The following is a 13,813-nucleotide window of genomic DNA, read 5'->3' as shown; positions in this document are numbered from 1 at the left end:
AATACAATGCTCAATGCTGGCTCTCTCCCTTACTCAACTGCAGTACTAGTTGAGGACAAAGCATTGTGAGTATCATTTTATTAAAACATCCTTGTAACAGTCTTACTAATCTTTTAAGTCAATGAATTCTGGTTCCAGCGAACTACTATACAAGTACATGTCAGACTGCGGTTAGCAACACTGCATATTTCATTGTGCCATCCATTCTGCTTGAGTATATTTCTGTTTGGAAAGCAGTAAAAGAGCAACAACAAGAAACAGAGTTTCTACAATAAAAACAATGAAGAGGACTAAAGAGTTCTTAGAAGAGACTGTCTGAAATGTCTGATTAGTAGAAAAAAGAAAAAATCCTTGATAAGGCACCTACAACAAAAAGTAGAAATCGGATTGGTGGTGATGGTGGATGATATGTGGTCAAGAAGCTGTCAGAAAAGATCTAGGAAAAAATGAAAAGAAAAATTCTGCACAATTTCTCTGCCCCCATTTATTGACCAGTGAAGAAAAATTGTGGGGATCTTAAGGGATGTGAAGGTCTCCTCCTTTGCTGAGGGAGGGGAAGGAAAATGATTACCCAGAGATCACCAAGAAACCTCAAAGATCTAAGAGAGAAGCAAATGGCATTCCAAGTTGCTGATCAATGAATGAACTTGAGGATCAGATGATACCTAGCAGATGTACTCACCTGGAGCAGGCAGGAAGCCATCATCTATGCTGTCTTCCAAGAAGATGCCAGTTGGATCTGAACTGTAGCGCTGGACAAAGCTGTCGTCCCTCACAGGGTATCCCTGCTAGGTTAAAGGTTAAGAAACAGAGTATAGAACAGACTATTTCATAGAGGCTGGTGTGTACAAGTAAATGTGTGTGCAGGAAAAAAAGGGGTGGGGAGGAAGAGAAAGCCAACATCTGGTGATGAAATTGAGACACCATCTCTGCTAAATCAAGACTTGATTCTTTAATTCAGTTCACAACATTAACACAGCGATGAGATACTTTTAACGCTAGCTGATGACACGTACTTACCCCATTTCTATCAATGCAGGTTGTGGTTGAATTGTTGCTAGTAGCACTCTTCAAAAGAGAGAAAGAGAGAAAAAAGATATTTTAAAAAGAGAAAAATATTGTCTGACGTAGGAAATGACTAATTCCAAACTGTTAGGTCTGTGAACATGGATGAAATATCATACCAATGAACTCAAGAGGGGAGTCCGGGATGTGGAGGGGCTGTTGAAAAATCCCTGGTGTGGAATGAGGTACTCGTCTGCATCAACAATGTCTTCCATGTCCTCCTCTTCCATCAAGGTCCGATAAAACTTGGAGTCCGTAGGGCTTGGCAAATGCATTCTTTCATCTCCCTGTCAACCAAACCACAGTAAGAGCGGATTGCTGGACACCCTCCTGCCTGCACTACAGCAAAGCAGCTTTCTCTCTCGAGAAAAACAAATGTTCTGGAGATGGGCCTACACTGCAAAATTTAGACCTGGATGTAAATTCAGGGGGGAACTGGACCTGGCGTTTCTGGTTAGGCCTATGTCTAGAGTATCTGTTTTTTAAAGTGTTCAAAATCTAACCTCCTTTCTGGATTGAAACAGGAATGATGATAATCCTGAACCAGGACACATGCATGGAAAAATTTACTGGTCCTGAAAGTGTTTGTATGGGCCCAACTATGTGTTTCTAGCCCTGGCAGGTTGCAGTATATCAGACTTTAAATGGGAGCATGATCTAAATTCAATAAAATACATTTTTCAGTCTTGTTATGATGTTATTGAATGTTCCCTTTGTGAAATCTCTCAATAATTCCACAACACACACTAACAGCTTTCCTGTGCTTTCTTTTTCCACCATAAACTGAGAGGCTATTTGAGATTTCTGCTGTTACTGCTGTTGTACTCCTAAGTAGCTCTTCTTTCCACATTAAATGTTAGCAAATGTTCTGAAGGGCACAATCCTGCCTTGGCAGAGAAATGGACTCAGTGGTCTAACAGGTTTTTCCCATGAATTTCTTTGCTTCTATGAAAGACGAAGTAACCTGGCATTCTTAGTTACATTTCTGTTCCTCATATCCATATTTATTATTTGTTCTATTCTTTATTTTAAAGCAAATGGTAATATGCTAAAGTATTTACTGCAACAACGTGGAAATGGACTAGAACAATCAGCATTGCAGTTTTCTTTAACTGAAAGTAGCAGCATGAGACTATATTGTCGATGTTCAAGTGGTCCGGTTTCTTTCGACATTTGGTCATGGAATCATTGAACTCCTTAGCTTGCTCATCTGTGAGCATACCGTGTGTATTATTTCATATTTGCCGTTATTTCCCCCTTTCTAAGTGATCGTTTGAGATCTTGGTTTCCTGGTAAAACAAGCTCTCATCAATACCTGTATAACAAGATAGCGCTGAGGGTCTCGAGCCATTTTGGAGAATTCTGATATCAGCTCACGAAACTTGGGGCGACTGTCTGCATCTATCATCCAGCCTGAAGGCACAGTATGGAAAACAAAAGCACAAATCAAATGATCTTAGCCATTAAACCTGAAGAGAATTTTAAAATAAGATGTAAAGGATAGGAACTTGGTACATGTGAAGCTATTACATCAAACCATAACAATGAGAAATCCAGTCACATCAGCTTTTCGTCAGACTTTATTCTTTGTTTCTTTTTGACATTTAAGAACACCACTCTCTGCTCTTCTTGGAAGACCAAAAAAAAAAAAAAAAAAAAAAGATATGGTAGAAAGATTCCTGCTTAGCATCAACATGCAGGGAGTACCCTCCTTTAACTCCTTCTGGCATAGTCCTCCTAAAAGGTCGGGATCCCTGCTCCACACAAGCTCATTACATAGCAGCCCACAGGATGGGGAAGGGAGTGCTGGACCAGGAGATGGGCAGCGGATCCAATGCTATGCAAGCACTGACATACCCCCACTCCACCTGGCAGATCTGTGAAGGCTACTTCAGCTTCAGAGCCACTCCACAACGGTGTAGGGAGGATTTCTCTCCCCCATTTTCCTATATATCTGACCAGTACCTGGCCTGGTGATGGTATCTGGATTTGCCTCTAGTGCGCCAATTTTGTTCTCATTTACATGCGCGCACCTCTCATGGAAATCACCTGGGTAACTGAGACCAGAACAGGGCCCCATGAGTAATTGTTGATTTTTAATCATCTCCTATGCACAGCACCCTACAGATAGGCTAACAGAACTGGGCAGACTTTCTGGGTCAAAAAGTTGATTTGTTGAAAAATGAAGTTTCGGCTGACCTGACACTATCTGTGAATTTGACAAGATTAGTTTTGGCCAGGAACCAGCTTCGGGGGCGGGGGCGGGGGCGGAAGAGAGTGAGTGAGTGAGAGAAAGAGGGAGGGGGAGAAATATGCAAGTCGCCTTATAACCTTTAGCCTATGGGGTGGGTAGGGCACTTGCTTGGAAGGTGAGACACCCAGGTTTGAATCCCCACTCTGGAGTAGTGACAAACTCAGATCTTCCTCTCCCGGTGAGCATCCTAACCACTAGACTATTGACTATTCTAGGGTGGGTTGCGCTCAGTCTCTCCTGTTGAAGCTATTCCACTTTGTATAAATCCTTAAATATTCATTGGAGCAGGGAGTTACATGTACATCTCCCTGTGGTTTATTTAATTCCTGTTGCTGCAATAATGGCTTCCACTTTGTTCAGATACTCCAGCCTATGCAGGAAATTCATCTCACTGTTGGAGCAAATGGGGAAAATGAGATATGGTTGCTGTTGTAAAGTAACGTCAATTCATTTTTAAAACACGTTGGTTAATTGAGCTGCGGGTTGAATATTGTCATCTACCTTTAAAACCAATAAACTTTGCATTATAACAACTTTGAAAGAAAACCTAATTTACAGTTGGCTTCAGTGGTGAGATGCGTTTCCTGTGCCCTAACTTCTGTACAGAGAGGCAGCATCGTTCTTCATTGCTAATTATTCTAAATGAAGTCAGCAGATCTATAGTGATTTACACTAGGGCAGAAACTGGCCCATTTAGATTGAAAACAGGTTTTAAAAAATAATATTAAGTTAATTTTATACATATTTTAATATTTAATATTTTATTGGTTTAGATTTTTATTTATAATTTGATGTAGTGATTATTTTGCACATTTTATTAGTTTTTTCTTTCTAAGTTGACGGGATGATTTTTTTTTTATATATATATATTTCAGTTAGGGTTTACTTTAAATGTTTCCATAGTCTTCGTTTACTAAATACAATATTGGGCCTGATCCCATTAGAGTTGGTAAAACTCCCACTGGCTTCAATGAGAACAGAATTGGGCCCTTTGGTAGAAACTCAGGTTTAGATTTCTTTTCAGATTAGAAGTGTATGGCTTTATTTGGCTGATCTTTTACCAGTAAAATTGTATTTCAGTTCTCATAGAATCATAGGATTGGAAGGGACCTCGAGAGGTCATCTAGTCCAGTCCCCTGCACTGATGGCAGGACTAGGTATTATCTGGACCATCCCTGACAGGTGTTTGTCTAACCTGCTCTTTAAAATCTCCAATGATGGAGATTCCACAACCTCCCTAGGCAATTTATTCCAGTGCTTAACTACCCTGACAGTTAGGAAGTTTTTCCTAATGTCCAACATAAACCACCCTTGCTGCAATTTAAGTCCATTGCTTCTTGTCCTATCCTCAGAGGTTAAGAAGAATAATTTTTCTCTGTTCTCCTTGTAACAACCTTTTATGTACTTGAAAACTGTTATTTCCCCTCTCAATCTTCTCTTTTCCAAATTAAACAAACCTAATGTTTTTAATCTTCCCTCATTGGTCATGTTTCTAGATCTTTAATCATTTTTGTTGCTCTTCTCTGGAATTTCTCCAATTTGTCCACACAGAACTGGACACAATACTCCAGTTGAGGCCTAATCACCGAGGAGTAGAGCGAAGAATTACTTCTCATCTCTTGCTTACAATACTCCTGCTCGTACATCCCAGAATGTTGTTCGCTTTTTTTGCAAAAGCATTACACTGTTGACTCATATTTAGCTTATGGTCTACTATGTCCCCCAGATCCATTTCCACAGTACTCCTTCTTAGGCAGTTATTTCCCATTTTGTATGTGTGCACCTGATTGTTCCTTCCTAAATGGAGTACTTTGCATTTATTCTTATTGAATTTCATCCTATTTACTTTAGTCCATTTCTCCAGTTTGTCCAGATCATTTTGAACTTTAATCCTATCCTTCACAGCATTTGCAACCCCTTCCAGCTTGGTATCATGCACAAACTTTATAGGTGTACTCTCTATGCCATTATCTAAATCACTGATGAACATATCTAACTATCTTCTTACTAATCATTATTTGCAGTGTTGTTGTAGCCATGCTGGTCCCAGGTTTTGAAAGAGAGAAGCAGGGTGAGGTAATATCTTTTATTAAACCAACTTCTGTTGGAAGAGACAAGTTTTCGAGTTTACACAGCGCTCTTCTTTTAAATCATTGATGAAGATATTGAACAGAACCGGACCCAGAACTGATCCCTGCGGGACCCCATACCCTTTCAGCATGACTGTGAACCACTGATAACTACTCTCTGGGAATGGTTTTCTAACCAGTTTTGTACCCACCTTATGGTAACTCCATCCCTAGTTTGTTTATGAGAAGCTCATGCAAGATAGTATCAAAAGCTTTACTAAAGTCAAGATATACCATGTCTACCCCTCCCCCCCTATCCACAAGGCTTGTTATCCTGTCAAAGAAAGATATCAGGTTGGTTTGACATGATTTGTTCTTGACAAATCCATGCTGACTGTTACTTATCACCTTATTATCTTCTAGATGTTTGCAAATTGATTGCTTAATTATTTGCTCCATTATCTTTCTGGGTAGGGAAGTTAAGCAGGCTGATCTGTAATTCCTCAGGTTGTCCTTATTTCCCTTTTTATAGATGGGCAATATATTTGCCCTTTTCCAGTGGTCTGGAATCTCTCCTGTCTTCCATGACTTTTCAAAGATAATCGCTAATGGCTCAGATAGCTCCTTGAGTATTCTAGGATGCATTTCATCAGGTCCTGGTGACTTGAAAACATCTAACTTGTCAAAGTAATTTTTAAACTTATTCTTTTCCTTTTTTAGCCTCTGATCCTACCTCATTTTCACTGACATTCACTATGTTAGACGTCCAATCGCCGCCAACCTTCTTGGTGAAAACCGAAACAAAGAAGTCATTAAGCACCTCTACTCTTTCCACATTTTCTGTTATTATTGCCTTCCTCTCCCCTCCTGCCCCCGCCCCTGCACTGAGTAGAATCTCTGTCAGTATTCAACCACAGACCAGTCTTAACTTGCTGCTTAATATTTCTAGAACTACACTAAATCAGGAAATATTGTGAATTCCAGTGAAGTATCATGGTCAGTGCTTTGTCTGCATGGCAGGTATATAAATGCTTCATTGCCATACACAAAGGAAGGTTGTGAAATCAGCTAGCTATTTGTGAAATCAGCTGGTTTGTCCATTAGATCTGTCGATATCTCATTTTAGCAGGCTGACCCTTTTTGGATGAGTGATTTATTGTTATTATTAGTAGTAAGAAGTATGTATTCAGAGACTCCTAAAACCATAGCATTAGTAGAAGTAAATTCTTTGAGTCAAAGAAAAGTTTAACCTCTTTGAGGACTTAGTACATTTTATCTAAGAAAGTGTTTAAATGCCACCTAGTGGGCTGCTTGTGAATGTCCTCTAATGTACTTACAGTAATAAGGACACGGAACCAATGCCACAGAAACTTGCTTTACCAAATCTGCTAGCTCCTGTTCATTTATTGTAATGACTGTGTCTGAGTATAAGTCATAAAAAATTGGGGGTCAGACCACTTATGAAGCTCAGGATCCTGGCTCAAAGTCTTCATGTGCAGCCACTAATACTGTGATTGCATTCTCAGACATTTTTTCCTGTTGTGTATGTTTGTTCTTGTGTTTTCATTTCATTTTAATTAAATAAGAGAAGTCAGGACTGATGATTCAGTGTGCAAAATTGGAAACCTGGGGCTATATTCTGACCTCAGCAACACTGGAGTAATTCTGGAGTAACTCCATTGTTAGTCTGGATTTACATTGGTGTAATTTAGGTTTTTATACCATACTCACCGCCACAATGATGAGAAATGAGAATCTGGACTCTGAACTGTAGTTAAAGAAAAACCTGCTGTCTTGTCTGAAGCATGAGATGTCTGAACCATACCATAGTGATGTTACTCTTCTCATATAGCACATAGGCATGTTTTCCGAATCTCAGGAACACAGCATAGCATACAAATGTTCCATAACTAGAACCATTTTCCTTCTTACTAATATGAACTACATGGACATGTACAAGAACTGAACTCACATTTGACCATGATCATATAGACATCAATAGTACAGATAGGAGGCTGAGGCAAACGCTCGCCCTTCTCCAAGACAGATGAAATCTCACTGGCTGGGATCCCATCATACGGTTTTGATCCAAATGTCATTAGTTCCCAAACTGTGACACCTGAAGAGTAGGACAAAGGGACAATGTTAGAGTCTCATCAGGTCAGCAAGGATTCATGATGTTCCCAAAGCACAGCAAACCTGGTCTGTTTGGCTTAGGAACAGCATGTATAAGAGATAGAGTGGAGGCATTAACCTTTGTTTTAGAGCTGCTAAGGCTCACTAAAGGGGCCATCATTGTTTATTCACTTGCCAACTGTTCACGGAGGAAGAAAATGTTCCATCTTACAGATGTAGCTATTTTAATGAGGTCTGAGTTAACAAAACAAATTGAAATAATCAGGCCTCTTCCTAGGGTTTTACAGAAGGTAAAACCTCAATGTTCAACTCTACTTCATGACTTCACCTCCTCACAACAGAAAGGCATTAGGTTGCTAATTACGGATTCCAACCCACAAAGTGGGTTGTTGTTGTTTTTAATTAAAGTTTTGTTATTGTTTTAAATAATCTCTCTGGAGGTAAAATATTATCTCCTCTCTTTGAAGGCTTTCTAAATTAACTTCAGCACATCACCTATTCCAGGCTGTAGCTGTTAAATCATGCTGTCCATTTGCATGGGCCCTAAAATAGGATTTTGGATGTGAAGAAAATGTATTTAAGTGGATTAATAGAAACATAGGAATTTCCATACGTGATCAGACATTGTATATGTTTTAGTTCAAAGGCTATGAGTCTTTCTACCTTTTAAATGTATTCCCTATGGAATACTGTGAACTCTACTTAGGGCTTGTCTGCACTTACATTTTATAGCGCTCTAACTGGCTGGCTAAGGGAGGTGAAAAATCACACCCCCTGAGTGCAGCAAGTCTGAGCGCTTTAAAGCGCTAGTGTGGACAGGCTCCCAGAGCTCGGAGCTAATCCCCTCGTGGAGGTGGATTACCAGGAGCGCTGGCAGAGCTCTCTCCCAGTGCTTGCGCGCTACCACACTCCCATTCACCACTCAAGTCTATGGGAATTTTGCTTCATTAAGAAGCTCAAGATTTGGCCCATCATAAATATTTATTCTCCCCATCAGTTTGGTATTAAGAACCTGTTATAAGTATCACAAAAGGATGACTGAATTTCTGGAGAATAATTGGCTGTGTAGCGTCCGTAACAAATCTTACACTTGTTCTCACCCATCTAAAATCATTACGATCATATTTTTAGACTCACCATAACTCCAGACATCACTTTGATGGGTGTAGATTCGGTGTAAAATGGACTCCAAAGCCATCCATTTGATAGGAACCTAGGAAGATTCAGTTAAGCCATAAGACACCTACCTCAAATCTAGAAGCAATACTGTTAGAACAACAGTGTTGTTTATACCAATACTTTGACCGTAGGCAGAAAATCGGAGATGTACAGCAAGCAACTTGAGATTTGCTGGGATCAATTATCATTGTTTTGATTTGTCACTGAGTCTGGGAACTTGGATAATATTTTGTTTTTTAGTACAAATATCTCTGATAATTTGGTTTTACAAAATTCTTAAGAGGTGAACTTTTGAGATTTTTTGTTTAAACATCTCATATCAGACTGACTGGAAATCAGATGGTTTCCATTTAAGCTCTCTGCAATATTCACAAGCAGCTTCTCTTGAATTTCTCATTAGAGCATAGTCCCTCAAACAGGAGGAGTGTTGAATGAGATCTGTAAATATATAATATTCCCTTTCTTCATATGTAAATATATAGTATTCCCTGTCTGTTCATAAACTATACATTATTTGGTGTTGTCTACATGACAATTCAGACTTGCCTTTTTTTTTTTTTTTTTTTTTAAGTTCATCTTGGCTTTTCCCAGACATTATGGGTGGAGATTTTCAAAAGGGCTCATCATCGGCCTACCTCTGTTCTCACTGAAGTTACACAGGGCTAACTCTGCTTGCATTAAAGTCAGTGGACTCCCACTGGCTACAATGGGAACAGAATTAAGCCAATGCTGAGTACTTTTGAAAATTCCACCCTATTTGTTTCATTTTTAAAATGAAGATTCATACGCAAGTGCAAATATCTACATCCAATGAAACACATAAAGATGGTTCTCTGACACTTCTTACTTTGCCTCCTTCTGCATGGTACTCTTTTTCCTCAGCACCAAGCAGTTTTGCCAGTCCAAAGTCAGTGATCTTCACATGTTGAGGAGTCTTCACAAGGACATTCCGGGCAGCCAGATCACGGTGCACCAAGCGACGTTCTTCTAAGTAGCTCATTCCCTACAATAGATGTATGACATGCAATTGGCATACCTCTCTCTCTACCACCCACACTCACTCTGTAAAGGAGAGGGGAAGATAAAGGGTCAGATCTGCAGCTTGGGTAAATAGGCACAGCCTGACTGGGATCAAGCCCAAGAAATCTACATACAGGATGTTACTTTCTAACAGTGGGGCAAATGCTGCTCTGTGCAACCCGACTGACTTCAGTGTGACTTGGCGTAGAATTTGGCCACCATGTTAATACACATATGTCGATATACCTACAGGTTAACTTCACATACACTATAAATACATCATTAGACTCTTCTTCCAGTTCAATCAAAAACAAGTTATATCACTAAGCAGTTGATTCTCTGCCTCATTGTGGCAGACACTGTTTTGTAACTGGTAATACTCAGGCATACAGAGATGATGGAAAACACACTAAACAAAAAACCCCTGTATTTTTATGGCTCAGTTCAATGACAGCTCTTTTTCAGGTTCCCCTTGAAACAGTTTCAGTAACCCCTGTGCTTAGATAACTCTTGACATACTATGTATACTCTTTTTATACAATTTTGGGAAGAATAGGACATCTTTCTCCATATTGATTGTACAGCTCTTTCAGGCAGATAAAAGGGTTAATTGGGCTGGTTTACTTTTGTTATGCCATGAACCTAACATTTATTTCTGACCATGGAGCTTCCCCCCCCCCCCTCCACCCCTTTGTGTGTGAACTGCATTAAAAGAGAGAAACATTCAGGTTGTTAGGCTTCTTTCAAGATCCTTTTTAGGAACTACAATCATTCCCTGTTGTTCTGGTTTTTGTTTGAACAGTTAATACAGACAGCACTTTCAGGCTACACACACAGCACGAAAAGGATCATACTAATGTGATGACAAAGCACCTGGGGAGTCATTCACTCCCCAGCTCCCCCTTCCATTCTTGCCCTACCATTAAGCGGGACCACCCTCAAATCTTACAGTGAAGCTTCTAAGCAAAACTTCCTCAATGTACTAAGGGCGGTTAATGTTGCCAAAATAAACCACCCCAGCAAACTGGCATAATGCCACTATGTAAGTTAATGTAATTGAATAAATTTCAATTTTAATGAACTGAGCGTTTGAAACAAAAAGTCTTGAGCTATCAATAAAAAAAAGCCTACATTGGAAAAATCATTTGATCTAGTCTGGAAGAAGAGAATTATCCTGCTAAATCAGTTTTGGTAAAGAGGTTCAAAACAGCTGAGAGGCAAGGAATCAGTCTTAAATTAATTTACTTAAGACCCTGATCCTTCAAATACTTATGCACAGAAGGCAATGGGCTGCTCATACAAACACATTCTTAACTGTGTGCCGGATCAGGATTTACAGAGTTTATTATAAACCAGGGGACTATAATACACTCTCAGGGCCACTCAACAACTTTTCTTCATACAGAATCATAAAAATGTGGGGCAGGAAGGGACCTTGAGAGGTCATCTAGTCCAGCCCCCTACACTGAGGCAGGGCCAAGTAAACCTAGACCATCCTTGAGAAGCTGTTTGTCTAACCCTGTTCTTAAAAACATCCAATGATGGGGATTCCACAACCTAGTTAGTGCAGTGCTTAACTATCCTTATAGTTAGAAGGTTTTTCTTAATATCTAACCTACATCTCCCTTGCTTCAGATTAAGCCCATTACTTCTTGTCCTGCCTTCAGTGCACATGAAGAACAATTGATGATCGAACTCTTTATAACAGTCCTTAATATATCTGAAGACTATCATCAGGTCCCCCCCGCATCAGTCTTTCTCCTCAAGACTAAACATGCCCAGATTTTTTTTTTAACCTTTTCTCATAGGTCACGTTTTCTAAACCTTTTATCATTTTTGTTGTTCTCCTCTGGACTCTTTCCAATTTATCCACATCTTTCCTAAAGTGCGGCATCCAGAACTGGACACAGTACTCGAGCTGAGGCCTCACCATGCCAAGTAGAGTCAGACAATTACCTCCCGTATGACACTCCTATTAACACATCCCAGGAATGGTATTCACCTTTTTCACAGCTGCATCACATTGCTAACTAATATTCAATTTGTGAACCGCTGTAACCCCCTGATCCTTTTTCAGCATACCACCACCTACCCAGTTATTCCCCATTTTGTATTTATTGAGTTTAAAAGGTGTCTTCAAAACCCTTTTATCTGAAAGCTAGTCATTCTGTACACTAATGAAATATATTAGCAGTAACGTATATTAAAAAATGATTTCAAAAGCACAGGAAGAGAAACAAAAATAAACCGTGAAAGGGTCCATAAGGGAGCTTGTTTCCTGCTTGTTAGTTAAGAGAGATGAACAGATTTGCTATGATTTACAGAAAAAACAACAGTGTGGGTTTTTAAAGAAGCAGATCGTATCCAAAAATTGGACAAGATTTGTGGATGTAGTAACAAAGAAAATGTTGATAGGAGAAATTAGCAGCATTATTTATGCGGATTTTAAGAGGAGCATTTAGTAAAGAACCACTCAAAAGACAATGGTAGATGGTCAGTTAGTAGCTGTGAAGATGGGAGTTGTTCTGAGTTGGAGGGTGAACTGGCATGAAAATCAAACAGAAGCTAACAATTATGAATGGTAACAGTTCAGATGCGCAGAAGAGTGTAACTAATGAGATGTCACAATTTTAGGACCAATTTTGTCCCCTGAAAAATTAATGATGGGGAAGATGGGAAATGTAGTCAGGAGATAAAATCTCCAAAAGTAGCAAAATCAGGAAGGTGCTGTAATCAGTTTAAAATTAGACAGACTAGAAACAGGGGCGCTTTGCATGATACACTGAATAAAGTTTATTTACTGTATTGTGTGCATTACACTACAAAACTCTTAGAGAGAAAAGGAGCTACGTAGTTTGTGGATTCATCTCTGAAGTCTTCAGTATGTTTATCAAAAGCAAACCATAGCAGGCAAACTTGGAATGTGTACAAGGTCTCCAGGGATTAATAATAAGTGTGCCATGTGTGTTCAGGTTAATTTAAAAATAGGTATTACAGAAATGAATATAATGCAACCAGGGGGTTACAGGGACCCGAGCATCTTAGAGATTGTTAGTCTCATTAAGAAAGATAACAAAAACTACATCTATCGTTCCCTCCCCTTAGCTCCCCCCACCAACCTCTTCCTAATGACCCATGTTGCAATGATATTTTAAAATGAGAACAGTTTTTCATCCTCCTGCACCTTAAAATGGCGAAAGGGATTTTGCTCCAGCTTTCCAAAAAAGTCACCTTGGAACTGGCCCGAACATAGAAATAGTCAGTCCACAAGGGGGATGCTTCACATAGTGACTGAAAATGGGATGTTATAATAGGAACTATTCACCACCTTAATAATGGGCATATGTAGTAACTGCTGTAACACAAGGATTTAGAAAAAGAAGATGGAAAGGTTATGTGCTTCCCAAGCTTTCTATCTTTCTGCTCCCCTCTACCCCACTCTAGACATTCAACCACTATTTTCCTCCCAGGACAAATCCTTCTATAAAGAAAGGAAAATGCTAACTTAGATTCCAACAAAATTACTCACAGCTACCTCACGACAAGACCTGTTTTACCCCTCATTTTCTTCTTTTGCGTGAGCTACAGTAGCTTAGTTTTATTTACTTAGTTATTTAATCAGGTCTGTAAATCTACATTACAAGAGACAGAATAATTTATGAAGATAACTTTACTTAAAGAACATCCCAGCACTGACTGTAAGATCATGACTTAGCATATGCCATCAATAAATGATAACATTGAGCCAATCACTGTTGTTGGCTAATGATTTTCCTTGTAAACAACATTACTTTAATTGCTAGTGATCCACTGCGTGCTCTGTGCAGTCCCAATTCATGCTTATACCACCCTGAAATATTGAGTTGCTCTACTATGCACCAATTTTATATTTATATTTATATTAACTGTAACTGCAGCTATTTTCTCAACATTCTTTGGAATAACTGGGTTAACAATATACAAATGCACGATAAATGGGTACGTGAATATACAGTCGGTGCTGTAAATGACCCACTATGAAATATTAACACAGCAGATGCAAGCTTCTACTGGTTAGAGAGATATTACTCGTGCTGCTGGTATTCTCCTT

General features: G+C 39.3%; 1 protein-coding gene across 2 annotated transcripts in view; it reads right to left on the bottom strand.

Moving 5' to 3' along the window:
- Positions 1-13,813, bottom strand: part of EGFR (epidermal growth factor receptor) — a 223,370-nt gene that overhangs the window by 9,331 nt on the left and 200,226 nt on the right. The window contains exons 21-27 of one of the 2 annotated variants that reach the window (XM_037889981.2): positions 9,551-9,706; positions 8,662-8,737; positions 7,361-7,507; positions 2,381-2,478; positions 1,185-1,352; positions 1,021-1,068; positions 683-788 (exon numbers count right to left, since the gene is read on the bottom strand). In XM_037889981.2, the coding sequence (XP_037745909.1) occupies positions 683-788; positions 1,021-1,068; positions 1,185-1,352; positions 2,381-2,478; positions 7,361-7,507; positions 8,662-8,737; positions 9,551-9,706 (799 nt within the window). The remainder of the gene's footprint in view (positions 1-682; positions 789-1,020; positions 1,069-1,184; positions 1,353-2,380; positions 2,479-7,360; positions 7,508-8,661; positions 8,738-9,550; positions 9,707-13,813) is intronic. The other variant, XM_037889982.2, reaches the window with a different exon arrangement.

The sequence above is a fragment of the Chelonia mydas genome, chromosome 2, assembly GCF_015237465.2.
Source record: "Chelonia mydas isolate rCheMyd1 chromosome 2, rCheMyd1.pri.v2, whole genome shotgun sequence".
NCBI classification, from domain to species: Eukaryota; Metazoa; Chordata; order Testudines; family Cheloniidae; genus Chelonia; species Chelonia mydas.
This window is presented reverse-complemented; position numbering and strand designations above follow the sequence as displayed.